General features: G+C 50.6%; 3 protein-coding genes and 1 long non-coding RNA gene across 6 annotated transcripts; 2 read left to right on the forward strand and 2 right to left on the reverse strand.

The window, feature by feature from the left end:
- The first annotated feature begins 4,115 nt into the window (after nt 1-4,115).
- Nucleotides 4,116-5,992, forward strand: H1-6 (H1.6 linker histone, cluster member). The gene has a single exon (XM_003985721.3). The coding sequence runs from the start codon at nt 5,105-5,107 to the stop codon at nt 5,738-5,740; it is 636 nt and encodes a 211-aa protein (XP_003985770.2). The 5' UTR covers nt 4,116-5,104; the 3' UTR covers nt 5,741-5,992.
- A 799-nt stretch (nt 5,993-6,791) lies between these two features.
- LOC101092762 (histone H4) lies at nt 6,792-8,404 on the reverse strand. The gene has a single exon (XM_006931394.5). It carries the CDS (start codon nt 8,374-8,376, stop codon nt 8,065-8,067), a length of 312 nt encoding a protein of 103 aa, XP_006931456.1. The 5' UTR covers nt 8,377-8,404; the 3' UTR covers nt 6,792-8,064.
- A 7,545-nt stretch (nt 8,405-15,949) lies between these two features.
- HFE (homeostatic iron regulator) lies at nt 15,950-21,829 on the reverse strand. Of its 3 annotated transcripts, none has more exons than XM_023253576.2 (6): nt 21,554-21,829; nt 18,682-18,945; nt 18,210-18,509; nt 17,135-17,368; nt 16,904-17,017; nt 15,950-16,139 (listed from the first exon to the last, which is right to left on the reverse strand). In XM_023253576.2, exons 1-6 carry the CDS (start codon nt 21,645-21,647, stop codon nt 16,099-16,101), a joined length of 1,047 nt encoding a protein of 348 aa, XP_023109344.2. In that variant the 5' UTR covers nt 21,648-21,829; the 3' UTR covers nt 15,950-16,098. The 3 variants fall into 3 exon arrangements, with proteins under 3 accessions (XP_023109344.2, XP_023109345.2, XP_011280385.2); XM_023253577.2 differs by having other exon boundaries at nt 17,135-17,410; nt 21,554-21,826; XM_011282083.4 differs by lacking the exon at nt 21,554-21,829 and adding an exon at nt 20,906-21,403 and having other exon boundaries at nt 17,135-17,410.
- On the forward strand, nt 18,945-19,779 carry LOC109500254. Its single transcript, XR_006598604.1, has 2 exons — nt 18,945-19,489; nt 19,632-19,779. It is a non-coding gene; the product is annotated as an uncharacterized LOC109500254 (long non-coding RNA).
- Nucleotides 21,830-22,216: the final 387 nt, after the last annotated feature.

A 22,216-nucleotide genomic window follows, 5' to 3' on the forward strand; every position in this document is an offset into this window, starting at 1 on the left:
TCCCAGTTATGCAAATAGCTTTTCTTCTTGGTCAGGCATTTCTAGTGCTTCCTAATTGGATGGTGGCAGGTTTAGCTCCTCTGTCCTCTGAGAAGTTTCTAGAACTCCTTCTGAAGATGTTCAGTTTCGTAAGGAGCAGCAGAAACAGGCTGAACAAGTGATTCAGGTCCATCTGACTCAACAGAGGAAGACTTTCCCGCCACCCTCTCAAGGTCCTCCATTGTGAACCACCTGGGCAGGTTATTGGTTTCGACGTTGATCTCCGCACCCAAGAATTGTCAGTGCATATACTAAAAATTTTTCAATGGTTATTTATTTTTGAGAGAGAGAGAGAGAGAGCACAAGCAGGGAAGGGGCAGAGAGGGAGGGAGACACAGAATCTGAAGCAGGCTCCAGGCTCCAAGCTGTCAGCACAGAGCCTGACTCAGGGCTTGAACCCACGAACTGTGACATCATGACCTGAGCCAAAGTCGGACGCTTAACCGACTGGGTGGCTCAGCCACCCAGGCCTCTGTCAGTGCCTATGTTTAAATCTTATCTCCCAAATAAAGAAAATGGTAACTTCTTTAGCTTAAAGACCAAGTAATACTTCTTTCTTAATTTAAAAAAAAAAATGTTGTTTTTCTGTCCCTCAGCCCTGGAACAGCATAGTACCTACATTTGATATTCAATACTTGATGACTTTTATTTATTTTAAAAAAATTTGTAAATGTTTATTCATTTTTGAGAGACAGAGACAGAGCACAAGTCAGGGAAGGGCAGAGAGGGAGGGAGACACAGAATCTGAAGCAGGCTCCAGGCTCTGAGCTGTCAGCACAGGGCCCGATGCCATGCGAGGCTTGCCCCACGAACTGGGAGATCACGACCGGAGCTGAAGTCGGATGCCTGATCGACTGAGCCACCCAGGTACCCCGAACACTTGACGACTTTTAGAGACAACCTTCACAAAGCATGAAATTATACACATGCCCTTCCTACAAAACAAACAAAATAGTTACTCAATAGCTGAACAAGCAGTCAATCGAAATAGAATAATTCAAAACGGAAGAAGTCAGTTGAAGAAGAGTTAAGATTAATTGTGAAATAGTGTTTGTTAAAGATAGTGGAAAGCCAAATATGAAGTTCAAAAATAGCTACTGAAAAAAGAAGAAACATATGACAAAGGGATAACAGTTTTACAAGGTAGTTCTAAAACTTAGATACCAGGAAAATCCAAGAAGTATATAGGGTGGACACGTTAGTAAGTGAAGCCCCGTGAATCTCACTGAACACAGTGAAAATCTAGAGAAGCCTTTATTTTATTCACACACACACACACACACACACACACAGAAATATAGGGTAAACATTGTTTTTAAATAACAGACTAGAATGTTAATATTAAGAATGGGCTGCTGGGGCACCTGGGTGGCTCAGTCAGTTAAGCGTCCGACTTTGGGTCAGGTCATGATCTTACGGTTTGTGAGTTCGAGCCCCACATCAGGCTCTGTGCTGACAGCTTGGAGTCTGGAGCCTGCTTCAGATTCTGCGTCTCCCTCTCTCCCTGCTCCTTCCCCCACTTGTGCTCTCTCTCAAAAATAAATACATGTAAAAAAAAGAAAAAAAAAGAATGGGCTGTATAGTTCCCATATCATGAGAGAAGAATTTTATTATATATTTTTTTTAATTTTTTTTTCAACGTTTTATTTATTTATTTTTGGGACAGAGAGAGACAGAGCATGAACGGGCGAGGGGCAGAGAGACAGGGAGACACAGAATCGGAAACAGGCTCCAGGCTCTGAGCCATCAGCCCAGAGCCCGACGCGGGGCTCGAACTCACGGACCGCGAGATTGTGACCTGGCTGAAGTCGGACGCTTAACCGACTGCGCCACCCAGGCGCCCCTATTTTATTATATTTTTAAAAGAAAACAGTTCTCTTATTTTCTTTGTGATCGCTTCCATTGTTTGACTTCAGAAGAACTGCCATCAGAAGTTGATCTAAGGAAATGTTTACAGCAGGAGTATTGTTTCAATAATGAGAGTTTGGAAGGGTGACTTTCCCACAATAGAAAGTTTTTCAAGATAAAATTATATTATTGGTCCACAAAGCACAAGTGCTCTAAGGGTGCCTGGGTGGCTCAGTTAAGCGTCCAACTCTGGCTCAGGTCATGATCTCATGGTTCACGAGTTCAAGCCCCTCGTTGGGCTCTGTGCTGACAGCTCAGAGCCTGGGGCCTGCTTTGGATCCTGTGTCTCCCTCTCTTTCTGTCCCTTCCGTGCTCACACTGTTTCTCTTTCTCTCAAAAATAAATAAACATTAAAAAAATTTTTAATAAAAAAATACAAGCTCTAAAAATGGAATTCACGAACAGTCCTGACATATTAAGAGGAAAAAAAAAAAAATAAATGCTCCAACACAGCTGATGTGCATAACTAGCCAGAGCCTTCTGAAGCCAGCCTCCTGCTTCCTAGCTCTAAGATCTTGGGTGAGTTTCATGACTTTTCTGTGACTCAGTTTCTTAACTATAAACTTAGCTTCTACAGTTTTTCCTTTTTTGAAGGGGAAATAATTGGGATGATGACGACACAGCGTAAGCGCTGTGCGTGTGGGTGTTCATGGTAGCGTTTAGATTTCCAGTGCAAGATATGAATCATGGTCCTCTCTCTAGGTTTCAAGTTGCAGAGTTTAAGAATTTTTAAAATTCTCCAATTCTTTGTTACTTTTAATTATTTATTTTTGAGAGACAGAGAGCACGAGAGAGCACGTGCATAAGTGGGGGAGGGGGAGAGAGAGAGAGAGAGAGAGAGAGAGAGAGAGACCGAATGGGAAGCAGGCTCCAGGCTCTGAGCTGTCAGCACAGAGCCCGACGCGGGGCTCGAACCCACAAATGGGGAGATCATGACCTGGGCCGCAGTCGGGCGCTCGATGGACTGAGCCACCCAGGTGCTCCCAATTCTTTGTTACTTGTAAAGCAATGGAATGATATCTTCTGTCAACGTGTAATTAATTACAAGGATCAATCCACTTCACAACCTGACCTCCAAGCACAAGTACTCAGAGGTCACACCGAGGGTCCGGGAAACCAAACACGTGTTAAAACTTAGAGTCCTTGGGCCGCCTGGGTGGCTCCGTCTGTTTAGCGACAGACTTGGGCTCAGGTTCATGGGTTCCAGGCCCGTGTCGGGCTCTGTGCTGACAGCTCTGAGCCTGGAGCCTGCAGCCTGCTTCAGATTCTGCGTCTCCCTCTCTGTCTGCTCCTCCCCCACTCGCACTGTGTCTCTGTCTCTCTCTCTCTCACAAGTAAATAAACATTGTAAAGAAACCCTGAAATAGGTCCTCAGTAAGATGTTCTTGTAACCTCTTGTAACCTTGTAACCTGAAAAAAGATTTTTCAAACAGAGGGTCACAGCGCATTAGTGGGTTGTGAAATCAATCCCATAGTTTGCAACCAGCATTTTTTAAAATGAAATAGATTAGGAAGTATCAGAATGCAGACACTTCAGGTGGTTATTGTTTTCTCAATGTTTTTTAAGGTGTATTTACTTTTTGAGATTGAGAGAGAGAAAGAGAGAGAGAGAGAGAGAGGCCAATCGGGGGAGGGGCAGAGAGAGAGGGGGAAACTGAGGGTCCAAAGTGAGATCCGTGCTGACAGAAGGGAGCCCGACGCGGGGCTTGAACTCATGAACTGCAAGATCATGACCTGAGCTAAGTCGGACACTTAACCGACAGGCCCGCCCAGACACCCCGTTTCCTGAATTTGTGTTCCCAGGTGTGTGTGTGTGAGCACGTGCCCATGAGCCAGAGAGAGGCGGAGACTTTGCTATCTCACTTTGCACCCGGAAGTTGGAAAGTCTCATGTTTTGATTTTCACTTCAGAAATATTTCACACGTAGACTCTCTCCTTTCCCACAAAGCCGAAGCCCTTGTCTTTCTTAGGCTACAGAAACACACTACCCACCTCTGACATTGGGCCATTTAAAAAAAAATTTTTTTTTAATGTTTATTTATTTTTGAGACAGAGAGAGAGCATGAACGGGGGAGGGTCAGAGAGAGGGAGACACAGAATCCGAAGCAGGCTCCAGAACCCCGGGGAGCTTTGGCCGCACCGCGTTGCTCTCCTCCTGGAAGGTCTGGCCTTGAAGAACAACCCCCCCCATCTGGACGTCTTACAGAGGCAAGTCCTAGGACAAGCCCAAAGAAGCCTCCTGAACCTTGTTGCGAGAACTCTCTTCCAGCTTTACAGGCACATCTGCCAACTCAGTTCTGTTAGAGATCTGGACCTGTGGTTCCCACTGAGCTCAGCCACCGTTCCTGCCTCCCGTTTTATAGGCGATTGAGAATAAGGACGGTCTCTTTTTCCGTGTGTGTGCTTGGCATCAGGCAGTGGGGGTGGGGTGGAGTGGGGTTTGGATGACTGAAAACAGAAGCAAAATTCAGTTGAGGACGTCAGCCACGGAGGTGACAGACCTGATTTGGACTAAGCAGATATCACGTGTTAGAGTCTTAAGGGTCTTCTATCAAACTGCATGGACGGAGGACTGGTTTGGGTCACGTGCCACCCACATACCTATAAGCATCGTCTAACTACACAGGGAGCCATTTAAGCGACCTGTGTTATTTCCTTCACATACATAGAGAATTTCCCATAAAAACCAGTGCGTGAATAACTTATTTTCTCCACCGATTGGAAGCCCCCCGTTTGGAAAACTACTCAGAAGAGATGAGGTAAGTTTTGCGCCAAAACTTACTTTTACATTACAAGGAAAAGAGCAAGTTTTCTTCTTCTCCTTGAATTTCGCCGAAAATCAAGGGCTTTATCTGATACTTCGGGCATGCAAGGTCATTTCTCATGAAAAGGTGAAAAGGCACATGAAATCCGGATCTCCACGGATCACTCAGCAGTAAACCCTGGGCGATGCTGCTCAGAGGATTTGTGTGGGATCCAACTTTTGGGGGTAAAAGAAACACAAAGGCTCCTCCCCCGAGGGGCGGTGCGGTGCCTGACGATGCACCAATCACAGCGCGCCGTGCTCTATATAAGGCCTTGAGGCTCCCCCTCCACCCCTATCCCACTGCACAGTACGCTTTGCCTGGTACGTCACTTCTGTTTATTTCTCCGTGATATGTCGGAGAAGGTTCCTGTGGCCACAGCTGACACGGCCCCCGCTCCCGTGGAGACTCCTCTAGCTAAGCGGAGGGGGAGAAAGCCGGTGGGCATGTCAGGCTCAAGTCGCAAGACCCCGAGCCTTTCTGTGTCCAAGCTGATCACGGAGGCTTTCGCGGTGTCCCAGGAGCGAGCTGGCATGTCTCTGGCCGCGCTCAAGAAGGCGCTGGCGGCCGCCGGCTACGATGTGGGGAAGAACAACAACCGCATCAAGCTGGGCCTCAAGAGCCTGGTGAGCAAGGGCACCCTGGTGCAGATCAAGGGCACCGGCGCCTCGGGCTCCTTCAAGCTCAACAAGAAGACCATTCCTGAACCCCGCAAGAGCAAGGTCAAAAGGCCCACTTCTGCCAAGGCGAAGAAGCTGATCTCCAAGGATTCAAAGTCCCCGAAGAGTGCCAAGACCACCCAGAAGGCCAAGAAGCCTCGGGCAGCAACAGCCCCGAAAGCACTCCGAGGCAGCAGGAAGGCTAAGGGAGGCCGGGGCAGGCGGCCGGCGCAAAGCCCAGGAAAGGCCCGAGCAGGGGAGCCCAAGGCTGGGAAGGCCAAGGTCACCCAGCAGAAAACCAGCACCAGGAAGGTGGCATCCAAGAAGTAAACCGAAGGCTGATTCTCAAAGAACCCAAAGGCTCTTTTAAGAGCCACCCCAAATACTTTAAAAAGGGCCCCGCACTGGAAGCTTAGAAGTTCGTAAATAGGTCACCGCACGGTCTACTAAGCAAGTTTCATTGTAAGATGTGGAAAGTTTCGTCAGATGTGGTGTCGCCCAATAGGGATTCCAGTATTTGAAATTTTTTCCTGCGTTGCCTGGTCCCAAAGAGCTTAAATGTTTCTAGTTACAACACGGCATATGGGGGAGGGGGCTGGGGGGGGCGCAGTCGTTTGTGTCCGACTCTTGATCCTGGGCTCAGGTCATGATATCACAGGTTCCTGAGTTCGAGCCCCACATCAGGCTCTGCACGGTCAGTGTGGAGCATGCTTGGAATTCTCTCCCTCTCTCTGTCCCTCCCCCTGCTTGCACTCCCAGGATCAATAAAAATAAATGGGTACACGGCCTTGTACTTCCCCATCCTTAGCTGGGAATACCTGCGTTTATGTGGAGGAAGGAGTGGAGATCAGCTCCGTGCACACACATAGGTGACTTCTTTCCAAGCGCCACGGTACAGTTCACACTTGTACACGGGGACATTGTAACCAGGGTTTCATAACTCACTGCTCACAACTTTGGGGGGGTGTGTGTCAATGTATACAGGAATCAAATTGTAACAAACTTCTGGGGCGCCTGGGTGGCTCAGTTGGTTAAGCGTCTTTGGCACAGGCCATGATCTCCCGGTTTGTGGGTTCCAGCCCCCCCATGGGGCTCTGTGCTGACAGCCCAGAGCCTGGGGTCTGCTTTGGATCCTGTCTCCCTCTCTCTGCCCCTCTCTTACGTCTGTCTCTCTCTTTGTACAATAAACATAACATTAAAAAAAAAAAATTTATAACAAACCGGATGAGGGGGAAGTTTTTAAATCTGGGCGATTTTTCACTTGATTAGCAGAAATAAGTATTTTCAGTTTACAGTTGTGAGACTATTGCAATAGCGCTTATCCTCAATATTTCCAAATACTATGTTGCCACATTAAGAAATGGCTTCATTTTAGGATTAGTCTAATTATAAGTCTATGTATTTTATTTACAAAGAGAGTGTACAGGCTTGTCCAGATTGTGTTCCACAGGCTGAAGAATATTAACTCTAAAACCTGTATGGAAATGGTGGGGTTACAGAGTTGTTAGGGTCCGAACTGACCTAACAAAAACTGTTCTTAGGAAATTCTCAGGGTCTGAGTCAAAGCATCTTTTTTCGTTTTAAGAAAAGTTCGTTTATTCCAGCTCTCAATTTAGGAACTGGCATTCTTATTTAAAGATGGTTTTAAGTACGAAATTCATACTGCTGATTTCTTTGGGACCTTGGTAGTATTGGGGGCAACCCCACAAAGCCCAATGCAGAATTACGTAACGCATTCTTTTGCATATAACCATGTATTGAAGAGAACACTAGAGCCTGGCCTTTCTAAATTCATTTCTATAACAGGGCCTCTGACAATTTTGTCAGAACGAATAAACAGTGGTTTGAAGTCGAACAGAATCATGCACAGCCCATGTCTTGCTTGCACACGGCGGCGATTCCCTTCCAGGTCGGAGCTGCAGCGCCAAAATACGCTTCACTTGACCGGCAAGGCCGTGAGTCCCTTGTGTGACTGCCGTGCCCCGCAGTGGACTGACCCCCGGCCTGCGCCTGGCAGCCAGCAGGCCCCCGGCACCGCGCGAATCCGTCTAGAACTGGTCCCGGGAGCCTCTGTGCTTTTTGCTCCTAGTACTGGTGTAGCGCCTGGATTAAACGCAAAGTTAACCAACCGAGGTTTTTCCTCCGGCTCCGGGGACAGCTATGAAGCCCTTTGTGGCCAATAGGAAAATAGCCCCGGAATCTCACCCTCCGCAGCTTCTGCCACACCGAATGTCACCCAATCAGAGCTTGTCCTCAGAGGACCTGCATTTACATAGCCGCGGCTGCGGTCACCGGAGCTTTATGCCCAGGACGCTTCCGGTCATGCGGATGAATCCGAAGGACGTTGGCGAAGATCTTTTGTTTCCGTTTGTGTAGAACAGAACGCATTTCCCTTCTGGAACCCTCTCATTGGCAGCATTTACTGGCCTATTTACTCCAGTGTGTATTTCTTTGAAAATCTTAAAGTGTACCCAAGCGCCACAAGACTTGCTACAGTACCACACAAAAATATCCTACTGCTCACCAGTTTTGCGCCTGCGGAAGTCTTACATGCCCCCGATCCCATTTCCGCAAGCACGACAGCCCTTTAAGTGACTTTGTGGGCGGCCCTGAAAAGGGCCTTTGTGTTTGGAAATATGGCGGGTCCCGGGCGCTCAGCCCCCAAAGCCGTAGAGGGTGCGGCCCTGGCGCTTGAGCGCGTACACCACGTCCATGGCCGTGACCGTCTTGCGCTTGGCGTGCTCCGTGTAGGTGACGGCGTCCCGGATCACGTTCTCCAGGAACACCTTGAGCACCCCGCGGGTCTCCTCGTAGATGAGGCCGGAGATGCGCTTGACGCCGCCGCGCCGGGCCAGCCGCCGGATGGCGGGCTTGGTGATGCCCTGGATGTTGTCGCGCAGCACCTTGCGGTGGCGCTTGGCGCCCCCCTTGCCCAGGCCCTTCCCGCCCTTGCCGCGACCAGACATGGCTGCAACCGAAGTGAGCGTTGCGCCCTCACGCAGTTCCTTAAATAGCATTTCTGCGGACCTGATTGAGAACAAGAGGCACTGACGAGGTCCCCCCCCATGAGGTCAGCAGGGGGTGGGGCAAAGAGAGCTTATTAACATTCCAACGTTGTGATTGGCTAGTGAATCTCGCCTTCGTCTGCAGTAGGGCGGCCCGGGGGGGAGGGTCAGCTCTCCTTCCGCCAAAAAGCTCCCGTTTCTCTTTTGTTCTGCGTTTCTTCCGCGCGCGTTTGCCAGTGGAATGTGTTATGTCAAAGCCGCTGACTAGAGGGACCGCCCCCTCCACGTTTGTCTGTATTTTCACTTAATAACTAATAAATTATGGAACGATTTTTTGGGGGGAATGTAGAGGTGGTATGTGAAGGACGGTGCGTTTATAGGTCAAAGGACTTTCCCTTCCATCCCTTTTAATATTCCTATTAAACTGACGTATTTAGATGACCTTCTTTGTGCTGGACAGTGTAAGCCCTGGACCTATGGAAACAAACAAAAAAAAATTTGCAAATTAAAACTTCTTGTTTTCTTTCAAACATTTATTGGGGGACTCTTGTTTCGACAAAAGTCTGTGACAGGGAATGTACAACTAGGCTTGGAAAACGCGTTGCCCTTGGACCTTCTTCCTGGCCCTGCTGGGCCTCTCGGTTCTGCCTGTAATTCCTGACAAGCTCCGCTTTCCTCCTCAGCTGATCCCTTTTCAACCTTTTCCAGGTTTAGAGACAAGAACAAACATTTGGTGTAGCTGGGGGTTAATCGCAGGGCAGGGCTAATACTCGATTAAGGTCATTACAAAGCCTACAAGGCCCTCCCCTGGAGGGCCTTTGATGAGATTATTGGTGTTTTAAACAAGGCTAATCCCATTAAGAAAAAAAAAAAAAAGCAGAATTGGATCTGAATGTGGTTGGAAGAGAGAGCCTTTCAAATCAAAAATTTCCCTTAGCCTCCTGCTGCCGCTTTTGAAAATGTCCAAGATCAGTTATTCCAGTTAAAAGGTGGGGAGGGCACACCCTCTCTCCATCCTGGTTAACAAAAAGGTGCCTATTGCAGATACTTAAAATGAGACTCTGGCCTGAGAGAGACCACCTGTTAGAACCTCATACTTGTTTTAGCAAAGAAAAGAGACCCAGCAGAGGGTAGGAAAGCTCTGAATGGCATATGATTTGTAACACTTGCGAAATAATTAAGTAATTACATTCTTCTGCCCCCATATTGAGCGTTTTGAGGTTCCTGACTTTTACTAAACCCTCCCCACCTCGAACACATACTTAATATGGGGTCACTTAGCTAGGAAGGAATGTCAAACACTATAGAGAAAAAGTGCAAGGTTTGAGATTATAAGTAAAACTGAAATCTCAATATGCTCTTTAATTCATGGAAATAAATAAAAATAGTGTGTATAATGTGGTAATTTCATGGAAAAAAATACATGGTGTGAGCCACCCTTGCTACACAACCCAGCGGGTTCCATCTGCATTTATATATTTTTGTTTGTTTGTTTGTTTGTTTTAAGTAGGCTACAAACCCAGCATGGAGCCCAAGGCAGGGCTTGAACTCACAACCTTGAGAGCTTGACCTGAGTTGAGATCGCCAAGGCGCTGCTCAACTGATTGAGCCACCCAGGCACCTCAGGGCCCAGATTTAAACCAGAAGTCTAGGTCAGCTTTCTCCCAATTTTATTTTGCCCACCCTGTCATTAATAAAACGTCACTTTTATTTTGACATCTTCTTCCTGTTTTCTATTCCCTTCTCCTAATTTCTTCATTTATAAATTTTTCTCACTGACACTGACTCAGAAGTCATGAATGTTAGGACAGAAAAAATTTAAAACATGCACATAAAGATATATATTAAACATGGATCCTTCCACTCTCAGAAGAGTACAGGTCTTGGTCGTGTGGCCTGGGAGGGAGTGGCTCGCTCTGGAACCTGTGTGGCTGGCTTTCTTTTCACCTCCCGCTCATCCTCAGAGAGAACCTGATTTCATGGAACCCCATTCCTTCAACATGGGAGCTAAGCCCTTCAGGTAAAAAACCCTGCAAACGAGTTGTGGCTAATAGGTCTCATCACACATTTGAACAAATAAAACTATGAGGTTCATCAAAGGTCTTATAGAAAATATGAAATGCCCACAACCACTCTCTGCAGCAGACTCAGAGTATCAGAGTTGAGAAATGGTGTAATAATATATATTATATATTAAGATATATTTTACAGTCAACAAACAATTCTGATACTTGCCCAAGGTTGAGAATACCAGAACCACCGTCACTTTGTATGGTTGTACTTCAGGGAGAAGAAATCCTAGGATAGGAATACTTTTCACCATATTACAGTTGAGGAAATGTGTGAGTGCAGCCCCGCCCAACCTAGTTTGCCCGGGCTTTCTAACATTCGCTGTCTCCAGGCATTTGGGGACATCGCTCCTGGTCTGGAGCAGAGAGCTGTTCTCGCCACTGGCTGAGGGATCTCACTGCATTCTAAAGCGTCAATGAATTTCTCCTTCCTAGCCACCTAACCTTTTCTCTGGTATGAATATCCACTGTCTTATTCACTTCCTCTAAATGTCTCTCCCACTGGCTTACCTGTGGCCCGTAACTTACACTGTATCTCTCTCCTTCCTCTTCTAGAAAAGTGTTCTTTCTTTCTCCTTTCAGTCCAAACATTTTACTGAGGGTTTTTGTCCCTTGCACTTCCTTGGCCTGCTGTCCTTGGGTGGGCTTGCTCCTATAAACGTTCTTAATTTATTTTGACCAACTAAGAAAAAAAGTGCTTTGGACAGAGAATTTCTAACATTATCCTTTCCGATACATTTATTTGTTTCGAAGTTTTTATAAATGTCTATAATTGAATTTGATTTTCCAAATTCCCTTGAATACTCTCTTAATCACACACACACACACACACACACACACACACACACACACACAAAGCACCAAGAAAGTATTTTGCATTTGTTTTAATGGTGAAACTGCGATTCCAAACATCCACAAAGGAAAGACCATTAGCTGTTACATTCGTATTTAAAACAGACATTTTAGGGGCGCCTGGGGGGCTCAGTCGGTTAAGCTTCTGACTTCTCAGGTCCTGATCTCACGGTCCGTGAGTTCAAGCCCCGTGTCAGGCCCTGTGCCGGCAGCTAGGAGCCTGGAGCCTGCTTCGGATTCTGTGTCTCCCTCTCTCTCTGCCCCTCCCCCGTTCATGCTCTCTCTCTGTCTCAAAAATAAATAAACATTAAAAAAAAAAAAAACAGATGCTTTCTCCTGCACACATTGTCAAGCTCCTTTGGCAATATCAAAGTTGGTTGGTTATTGACTGTTTTATGAAAATGACATTGTAAATTCAGGACATTTAATCAACCCCATGGAGTAAGGTTAACTGATGAGACTGGGGTTTATACAAATATTGGTACTTACCCAACCCACCCCCACCTCACCCCACCTTGCCCCACCAGGAGTACACAGAAGGCTCCAAAATTCTTTTGTAGAATCTTTGGATCAAAAGCTAGACTTTCATGTTTAAAAAATAGCCATACTTTCAAAAAATAAAACAAGCAAAAAAACCCCACTAACAATACTTTCTACCCAAATCTGGTGAAAAAAATGGTTCATAGGTGTTTTAAGGCTACTCATCCCCAAATTTCTCCCTTAATGATAGAGAATAAACAGAAACGTGAATTCATTAGTTAGAAATTTGTTTATTGACAGAAAAAAAGTCCTTAAGTTAAAAAATACACCCCAAGAAAATACGTCCAAATATTTATGAAACAATTACAGGGATATGGCAAAATCTGAAATATTAAAACAGATTCCGTCCTCACTGCAGGAAACATCAGAGGTTGTTGCCATCAGGAGCACCTCACAAAGTTGGGAACGATGCCCCACCACCTGTTCTCTTGACTCACAAACAGGTACTGTGTAGAGGTTATGAACTTGACCCTGAGCCAGACTAGCTACGGTAAAAATCCAGCCCAATAATTTTCTAGCTGTGTAACCTTTAGCAAGTTATTTAACCTCTCTGTGCCTTGGTTTCCATACAGCAAAATAAGGGTAATGAAATAGTCATTCCTACCTCACCGGCTTCTTCAGAAACATTAGTATGCAGAACAAGACGTGACGTCTGGTTAGTGTGTAATAATTATTAGCTGAGAGAAAAAAAAGTTCTGCTTAAAAGACACCGTACGTGTCTATCACGCACAAGTGAACACCGGAAAGAATCACGCAGGAAGAGAATGCAAGAAATACCAGGATGCACCCAAGCCAAGCAATATACACCTACAGGATGTCAAGCCAAGGAGGCTTTGCAACGAAATTGTCACCTCCCAAAATTAATATTGAATTGACATTCTGCCTGTTAACACTGGTTCCAAAAGACAAATGAAAACAATGATGACCCAACGTCTACAGAGGGAAATCAAAACCTCGAAATATCTGTCCATACATGTGAAAATCTTAAATGTTTAAAGTCATGCATTCTTGGGTTCTAGTCCTTACTAGAGGGTGGTTAGAAAAAATATATAGCTTTAAAATGTTAACTTGTGAGAATTTTCCAGCATTTTAGAGCTGTTATGTTTTTAAACGTGTATCCGTGTGTGCATGAAGAATGCTCTGTAGTGCATCAAGTATTCCCAGCACCCTAAGACTATGTTATTAAAACACAGCGAGAGTTTTTGCCCTTGACCTCCCAGCAGGTCTTAACCAGCTGCGGCAGGTTGCCTTGAGAGATTACCAAAGATCCTTTTCTGTTCTGTTCCCAGTTCAGGTAGCTCAACGGTGCCCTGTGGGCAAACACCTGGTGACTAGTTTATTTCCTCAAACTTTCAGGGGCTCTTCTCCACAAACGGGGTCAAGCGCCCACCTCTTCTCCATGGATCCTGGGCCCGGCGCCCAAATCCCGGCCCCAGCTCTCAACGGTCACATGACCACCGTGACACTTTTGATCACAGCCACCAGGTGGCACCCTTCTCCACACTACGGCGCTTTGGAGGCGGTTTTGCCAGAGGTGATACAAGATTCAGAATGTAAAATGTTAATCCTGATTTTTCAAATGTAGTCGACCTTAAGACTTGATGAACAAGGGCAGAAAAATTAAGCTAAGACACACGGAGAGGAATCGGAGGTTTATAACTTCCATTATAACAAGAAAAGTAACAGACCAGTCGCCAATGGTCCGCAACACGGGCCACTGTGAATGAAGGCTAGGGTGTTCCTTGTAATCCCAGCCTGTGTGAAATAAAACCAGTATAAAACAAGCCATTGCCTCATTAATTGTAACATATCCTTCATGGGCTAGAAAAGCACGGGAAGCTTCTGGGCGGTCTGTTCTGAGTACAGAAGGATATCCACAGAGAAAGAATTTGTCAGAGAGAGAATTTTGCATTAAAAAATGCAAGAACATTGAAAGCAGCATCAGTGTCCCACAAATGTTATTAAGTTGATGAATCCATAAGATGGATAAGCACGTCAGAAAAATCAGGCAGCACACCATGCAATTCACGTATGTTTATTAAAATGCATTTGTTACTTTTATATGTTTTAATATAGCAACACTGAGAGGAAGTACACAGGTCGTTAATTGGGTTTACCACTCGCCAATGGAATGACAGTGTCACCTTTTCTACAGTGAGCACAAATTATGCGTGCTTTTTATCTACTTAATTTTCGTAACCAGAAAAAAAGAAAAGTTAAAAAAAAAATCGAGATCTCTTTGCCCAAATTCAATACCTACCAAACAAACTGTCGAGCTTTATTTGGTCTTTAATTTTTTTTTTTTTTTGACGTTTATTTATTTTTGAGACAGAGAGAGACAGAGCACGAGTGGGGGAGCGGCAGGGAGAGAGGGAGACACAATCTGAAACAGGCTCCAGGCTCTGAGCTGTCAGCACAGAGCCTGCTGCGGGGCTCAAACTCACGTACCGGGAGATCGTGACCTGAGCCCAAGTCAGCCGCTTAACCGACTGAGACCCCCGGGCGCCCCAGGTCAGTTTCTTTTTTAACTGCACAGTTGGGGAGGAGGAAGATGCCAGGGTACCTCCAGGTTGCTTGGTGGTTTCCGTTTTAACATCTTCAAAACAATTTTTTTTTTAATGTTTATGTATTTTGAGAAAGACAGAGCGCAAGGGTGGGGGGCAGGGAGAGGGGAAGAGAGAGAATCGCAAGCAGGCTCCGCGCTGTCAGCCCCGGGTCCGACGTGGGGCTTGAACTCCCGAACCACGAGATCATGACCTGAGCCGAAACCAAGAGTCAGACGCTTAACCCCCCGGGCCCCCGTTTTTGCCATCCTTCATATGACAAGGGTTGCTCCGGTTCTTGGGGGGGAAATGCCACCGGCGTTGTGACTCTGGTGGCCCCGGCAGAGGCCAAACACCGTGAGGTCCAACACGGCGACAGGCTGACACCAGCAATGACAGCCCTGACCTGGGGGCCCGGGAGCGATGCCAGACAGAGCAGATGGGGGGTGGAGTGCTTTCCCCAGAGACTTTGAAAGGAAACGTGGTTGAGATGATTTTCTGCTGTTTCCCCTTCATTTCCATCCAGCTCACTGAGAGTAAAGACACCGAGACAGACAGGAAGAGCCGTCCCCCCCCCCCCTTCTCCATTTCCTGGGCGACGTCTAAACCGCCTGAATGCACTGGTGCGGGACAGGGATCAGAATCCGACAGAGGCTGAAACCTGCCTCTCTCCCTGGCAGCCCGGGGATACATTTACTTCATCTAAAAAAATATGAGGATAATAGTGCTAACATGAAACAATTATTGTAAGAATTGTATGAGATAACGCGTGTCAGTAGGTCTCAGAACTCAGTCTGGCAGCAAGTAAATCCCCCCCCCCTTATCCTCTTCCTCCTCTTCCTCCTCCTCCTCCTCCTCATTTTCATTTTCATTATCACTTCACAGCATCTGAGACCAAGTGGGAAATTACCGTGTTCCTCCAACTCTGGCATATCCCAGAGGCATCGTAGACGCCTTCACGTAAATCATTCCTATACAGAAACCTATATGACACTTTTTTGCCAATTAGAAAAAAGATGCCCCTCGTCAAGACACTTCCCACCCACTTTCTGGAAAACTATCACAGGACACAAACATCCAGGCCTGAGAGCCCTTCTGGGAAATGGGCCTCCTTGGGTTGTGCAGTGCACGGCCTTCACGGCTGTACAGTGACCCACTTCAACCTCTGGTGGAAAAGACCACAGGGCTTGGTGGCAGGTGAATTGCTGGATAACAGAGAGGGCAGGGGGTCAAAAGGAAACTTGGATGGGTCTAGAAAATGCCGGGATGTGTGCGCAAAATTCTGGTAAGGGTCTGAGACTCCCATGTCCCAAGGGGAAAGTTCACGGTTTTTCTCAGATGTTGAAAGGAACTGTGAGCCCCCCAAAATTTTAGGAGCCCTATTCCAGAGGTGGGAGAGGAGAGGCCATAGGTATACGGAGTCCGAAATGGTGCAGAAAATAAGGCAGACCCTAGAGGCGGCTGGAGATTCCGGAGAGCCGGTTCCAGAGAGGCGCAGGAACTCAAAAACCTAAATGAGAGAAACTTTTCGAGAATGAACGGGGAAGGCCGCAAGCAGAGAGTTCCTCGGTGGCTTCCTACTTGTTAGGTCCGACTCAGTCCTGGAAGCAAAGAAGGCCCCAGGGCGCCCTCTCTTTCAGTCTCCACGTCTCCTCCCACGAGAGGTCCCAGGCTGCCTGTCACTCACATTCGGCCAACACGTAGTCCCCCATGGCTCCTCCTGTAGAGAGGAGAGACAGGACAGGGGCGTGCTGTCACCTCCCTGGCCCTCACCTCCCTCATCCAGTCACCTCAACGGGGACCACTCCCTGCTGGAAGAGCCCCCCGGGGGTTCACACACCATCAGCTCTCACCGGGAGTTGCTTACCAGCTTTCTAGCCCGCGTCTTCCTTTGCCTTCCCTCTCACCTCCTGACTCCTCCAACTGTGAGATCGCAGACCCCCTACTGTCCCTGCACTGACTTCCCCGGGGTCTCCTTGTAGAACATTCTCAAGGCCCCCAGGGCTCTGCGGCTGCCTTCTGTCTGCCCCTCTTCCCCCCCGCCCCACGCCGCAGATGCTCCCTCAGGAGCTAGGAAGGCACATGTGGTGATGGCCGGGATGAGGCGATGATTCCTCACCTCCCACGAGGCCTCCTGCTCGGGGGGCTGCGTGGCTGTTCCACCTGTGCAGAACCCCCCCCCACCTTCCTCGTTCTCCGAATGACCACGGTGACGACCTCAGCTCCAGAGCCCCTGCACTACCTTAAACAGCACCTCGCAAAACAGCCGGTGCTCAAAAGAAGTTTGTGGAATTTGCACCTTCCACTCTGAGGAAAAGCACGCATTCCGGCTCCCAAGGAGGCACCAGTGCTCCCAAAGGAAAAAAGGAACAGGCTTCTCGTGGGTGCCAGGTCCGCTTTGCCCTCCCAAAGCCCCGCTTCCTGCAGAATTCGCGTGTCCTGGGGTCCGAGGTGCTAAGAGACGTCCTCCTTCTTCCTACTCACTCGAAGCCTGCCTTTTCCTGAAGATTCGGAACAGAACTCCAATAACAAAGAGGATGACACAAACAGCGATCCCACTGATGGCTCCAATGACCAGGGTGCTGGGCACCGACGGCTCTGAAAGAGCAAAGGCGAGAGGGAGCTGTGAGGGTCGCCGCAGACCCCCCTCCCCGCGGGCTAGCGCTCGGGTTCCACCCACGACAGAGCCCCTCGGCCCGCCCCTCTCGTCCGTACCCCACGTGGCAGCGAGGGGCTGGTTTAGCCCCGGGTGCTCCACCAGGCAGGTGTATCTGTGCTCTTCCCCGGGAGGCACGGCCACGGCCAACCAGCCCTGGTAGGTCCCGTCCCCGTTGGGCAGCACGTCCTGAGGCTCAACGTCCTTGGCCTCCAGTGGCCTCCTGTCCTTCAGCCACCTCATGGTGATGTTCTGGGGGTAGAAGTTCAGAGCCTGACACCGTAGAGTGGTCACTGCAGAGGCCACATGATGAGTCATCTTCAGCAAGGGAGGCACTGGACAGGAAGGAGGAAGGATCTGGAGAGGGGATCTTTCCACCCTTGCCAGGAAGACTGGAGCTTTCACTTCCCTCCTCTACGGGTTAGAGGGACAAGACGCCCTCTTCAGACGGGGCGGGCTGCCGGAGAGACGCCATTCTGTGTCCTAGAGCTCGCTGCGGGGCTTGGCCCTGACGTGGCGCTACGGGGACGGCAGCCGAGTCTGTCCGCCTGGCCCGCACACGAGCGTGCACGCGGGCAGCTCGGATCTTCTGCGTGTTACACGGAACCAGGTAAAATTACCCTGGATGTGGCTCAGAGGGGGTTGAACAACCACTCCTGGCAATTCACCTCGCCCAACCCAACAAGAAATCTTGTAAGAAGGGCCTGGAAGATAGCCAGGCTTCAGGGACTATCTCTGGGTTCTGGGGCTCTGTGACCAGATCTGTGACGGTAACCTTTAACCTCCCAAGGATCCTGTTACTCTGATTGGTGCCCCCCACCGCCGGTGGGTACTCTCGTGACCTGGCATTCATGTGACAATTGACATTGCTGAGTTCCTAAAAGGTGTAAATATACACAGGGCTCTTGGTTACATCACAAGGTCACAGATACTGCTTCTCCGGCCGCGGGCACGGAGGGAAAAACGCAAGCCGTGACCCTTGGCCGTCAGACACCTTGGTTCTAAGGTGGAGACCTCGGACCTCGGGTCCTTCCCGGAGAGTCACAGGACCCTGGCTACCTCTGAGGCCTGAGCCCCGGACCTCGCCCCGCGTTCCCCTCGGGCATGAGTGGGGGGGGGGTGCTCCCACCATACCTTGCCGGTCCAGAACCCCTGTCCCCAGCGCCAGCAAACTCTGCAGCTGCACAGGACAGTCCCTCTCCAGGTAGGCCCTGTTCTGTTTGGCCCGAATCGCGTTCACTTCCCACTCCAGCTTCGTGGCCCAGGCCCTGGGCTCTGCAGCCCTCCAGTCCAGCGTTTCAGGGCGGAATTCAAGGTAGTTCTGCCCGTCGTAGCCGTAGTTCCAGAAGCCCCTGGTGCTGTTGTCCTCTCGCACCTCACAGCCCAGGATCACTTGCAGCGTGTGGGACTCTGACGACACCCCGAGCTTTGTTACTGAAACCACAGGAGTAAGTCCCTCTCTCACCGTCCCCAGGGACCGAACGACCTCACACACGCCCCCTCCTCCCCCCGGGACCCCACACTCCCTGCTCTGGCCCCCAGATGCCTCTCTGAGGGAGAGAAACGCTCCGCCCACCCCCGGAAAGTGAGGGCCCCGTCCGCGTACCCTTGCTGTGGTTGTGGTTGTCCATGATGGTCCAGAAGTCCACGATGAACATGTGATCCCACCCTTTCAGGCTCTGACTCAGCTGTAGCCACAGCTGGCTGGGGGCCCCATCCTCGAGCCACTGGGCGCGGGGCTCCGCCCTGCGACTCTCGTGATTGTAGGACACGAACAGCTGGTCGTCCACGTAGCCCAAGGCCTCGAACAGGGGCAGCCCAAGGTCTGGCACTGAGGCGCCCATGAAGAGGTAGCTCAGGGAGTGGGACCCTGGAGAAAAGGTGACAGGACAGCCCCGTGGGCCCCCAGGGGGACTGGGAGGTGCCGTAGCCCCTCTGAATCAACGCCCAGCCCCTGCTGTGTCACGGCCCACCCCATGAGATGTGGAGTGTGATGCCTCTCCTCCCTCCGCAACAGGCCTGTCTGCTCTCCCTGTCCCGCCCCCCGCCCCCCCTCCCCGGCAGACTGCCACTCCTTCCGGCCCCCGGCCTCTGCCCCTCTTCTCACAATTCAGGCAATCGCCCCTGCAGCCCACAGGCTCCATAAGATCCCGACGTGTCTCTAGCCGGGGCAGCTGAGCCCAGGAGTTGATGCTCAGACTGAATCAGACCCAAGTCCAGAGGACTTTGCTGGTGGGTTTTTTCCACACTACTCCCAGCTCGAAACCCTTCCCTGTTACTGAAACCAGCAAATGTTTGCTACCAGATGCTGGGAGGTCTGCTGCTGAACCACCCAGGGCACCTTTTCAGCACTAAGACACTTGCAAAGCAAATAGGGAAGAAGCCCCAGTAAGCCCAAGCCCTGTATCCAGCAGGTGAGTTTCCCCGACAGCTTCCTCAGTCCTGGAACGGGGGGTTCGGCGCTGGGGGCCCCTGCCTGCCCAGCATGAGAGGTGCTCAGCACAGACTTGCTGGATGAATGGGTGAGATGTGCCCTATTTTTATTCTTACGCCCAGCTGCCCACAGGACACCACCCGCGGGGATGACCAACTGGAATCTCAAGTCCAAAACCAGGCTCCGGATTTCTTCTGCCTTCACCGTCGCGGCCACGGCATCACCTGTCGCCTTACTCCTCGAGCCCATAAACATTTTAAAATAATTGCATAACAGAGTCGCCGTTGACGGTTCTCTTTCTCTCACCCAACACCCAGACCTCCCTCAGCACCTGCCTCCAGACTACATGTGGCCTGTGGCCCCTGCGTGCCCGCTACACCGATGTCCCTGCCCCTCCTGCAGCCCAGGGGTTCCCAGACTGGGAATGGTCTCTCAGCAGACAGGTTGCAGTGTCTGGAGATGTGTTTGGCCTCCGTCACTGGGAGGAGTGCCACTGACATCCAGTGGGTTAAGGATAGGCATGCTGTAAGCCCTCCCACAAAGCCCGCAAGGGTCCCCATGACAGAAAAGTGTCAGTAGCACCGGGGCCCCAACGCCTGCTCCAATTCAACTTTCAGGGCCCACTCAGAGCTCCGAGTGGCCATGACCTTCGTTTCCTTCGGGTCCCCGCTGTCCCCTGGCCCCAGAGGGCCTGCCCTGGGTGTCTTCACAGCTCCTAGCACTCCCTGGTGCTCTGTGTCGTTTTGTTCATGACCATCCTCCCACTAGAATGCAAAATATCCGGGGGGGGGGGGGAGGGCAAGGATGGCTCCCACCTCCCCGCGGGCCTAGAACAGGGCAACACTCGCTTGGTACCCTCTTTAGACTTGTGAGCGATGAATATTTCTGTTCGACATCCAATTCATGATTCAGCCTCTGATGGGGCGTGACCTTGAACAGTCAGCCACAGAGACCCGGGTTCTGCCTCAAAAGCCCAGGGTAACATGGAACAAAATCACCCAGGAGCGGGTCCTGCCTCATCCTCCTCATGGATAAACCGTGGATACACGGACGAGGAACCGTCCGTGTTGTTCCCAGGCTTTTGTGCAAAGGCATATAAAGCGTCGCGGTCGACTGAGATTAGAAACCGTGCTGGTACTTCTTTTCCCACCAGAGAGGGGCTGCCTCAATTCTTTGTAACCTGGAGGGGGGGTGGGTGCGTATTTAACCCCAGGGCCGGTTTAACCGCCCCTAAAGTCACCCTAAGAATAGCTCCGACCTCCCCAATGCACCGTAGAGTCCAACCTAGACCACAGGACAGCGAGTTCATTACTTAAACGTTAGGGGACATCACGCTGGCGTCCTTTAGTAAAGGCCAGTTAATTACACCGTACGGTTAACACCGCAGATCACCAACCTCCAGCGGCTGGAAATGAGAACCGTGCCGCTCAGTCCAAAAGCCCGGAAATCACAGATAGGCTCTTCTTCCAGGGAAAAGCACAAGCGCCCAGAGTCACTAAGGCCCGGGCGGATCTGGCTCGGGGCCTCCCCCCACCCGAGGCCGCAGGGGGGTGCGGGTGGGGGGCGCGGCCAGCCCAGCCCCCGGCTCGCCAGGTGGGGTGCGGTGGGGACCCCGCCGGGCCGCGGCCTCCAGCCCTCCGCGGAGCCCCGCGCGGAAACAGCGGCCCGGTCCTGGGCGTCTCTCGGGAGAAGGACTTCCTGTTTGGGGACGGCCGGGGGACGAGACACGGCCAAAAGCGGAGCAGGAGCACCCAGACCCGAGTCCCAGGATCCTAGCTCGGCCTCAGTGAGAAACGCACAGATTTGTCTTCACGGTCGGCGGGGGGGAGCGGGTGGCTCCGGGCGCCACCCTGGGGAGCTGGGACGGGGGAGGGGGGGTCACAGGTCCCCGACGAGGGGGGTCTCACCACCCCGCCCGCGCCCGGCGGCGGCGCCCCCTCCCGGGAGAGGCGGCGCTCGCGGCCCAGCCGTCCCTCCGCACTTAGCGACCCCGGCGGCGCTGCAAAGCGGGTTTGGATCTGGCGCCCCCGCCGCCCGGACTCACGCGGCGGCCGCGGGTGCGCAGCCCCGGTCCGCAGCAGGAACAGCAGGAACGGCAGGAACAGCAGGAGCAGCGCGCGCCGCGCTCGCGGGCCCATCTCCGCGCCGCGCCCGCGCGTCCCCCGGGCTCGGAGCGCGCGTCCCCGCGCCTCACCCGCCTCCGTGCGGCGGCCACGCGGCCATGGGCGGCGAGTCCCCGTGGGGCCGCTGCCGAGGCTGCGGGGACACCGGGCAAAACTTCCTGGCCAGCGCGATCCTTTTCCGGGCCTCTGGCACTTGAACTCCCTTGCGGCCCGGACCACGTGAAGGTCTCGGTGACCCCGCTGTCCCTCCGGTTTTCCGTCCTCTGGGGATGTTGCAGATGCTGGAAACTTCGACAAGTTTCGGGTCTAAGTAGTTCCATTTCTCATCTGCAGTATTTAAATAGCCAGTGATTTAAGAATTCGGTGATACATTTTCAAAACTTTTATCGTCAGCTCAACTTGGGCGCATCCCGTTATTCCACTTAGCAAAACGACTGTCGTGTAAACCTTTCATTTCGTTCCTACATTAGAATTAATGACCTCATGAGGTTAGTAGATGAGAGACTCCACTGAAACGTCTTTCACAATTTCCATAGTTAAGCTAAATTTCACAAACTTGGTGGCACGTTGGAATCACCTGGAAA

The sequence above is a fragment of the Felis catus genome, chromosome B2 (genome assembly GCF_018350175.1).
Source record: "Felis catus isolate Fca126 chromosome B2, F.catus_Fca126_mat1.0, whole genome shotgun sequence".
Taxonomy (NCBI): domain Eukaryota; kingdom Metazoa; phylum Chordata; class Mammalia; order Carnivora; family Felidae; genus Felis; species Felis catus.

Excerpts from the sequence above, each read along its gene's own strand:
- H1-6 (XM_003985721.3), top strand. The coding sequence starts at position 5,105 with ATGTCGGAGAAGGTTCCTGTGGCCACAGCTGACACGGCCCCCGCTCCC.
- LOC101092762 (XM_006931394.5), bottom strand. The coding sequence starts at position 8,376 with ATGTCTGGTCGCGGCAAGGGCGGGAAGGGCCTGGGCAAGGGGGGCGCC.
- HFE (XM_023253577.2), bottom strand. The coding sequence starts at position 21,647 with ATGGGCCCGCGAGCGCGGCGCGCGCTGCTCCTGCTGTTCCTGCCGTTC. Across the intron at positions 18,510-18,681 it reads CAACCACAACCACAGCAAGG|TAACAAAGCTCGGGGTGTCG; the intron begins GTACGCGGACGG and ends CTGTGGTTTCAG. Across the intron at positions 17,411-18,209 it reads AGGGGTTCTGGACCGGCAAG|TGCCTCCCTTGCTGAAGATG; the intron begins GTATGGTGGGAG and ends CTTCCTGTCCAG.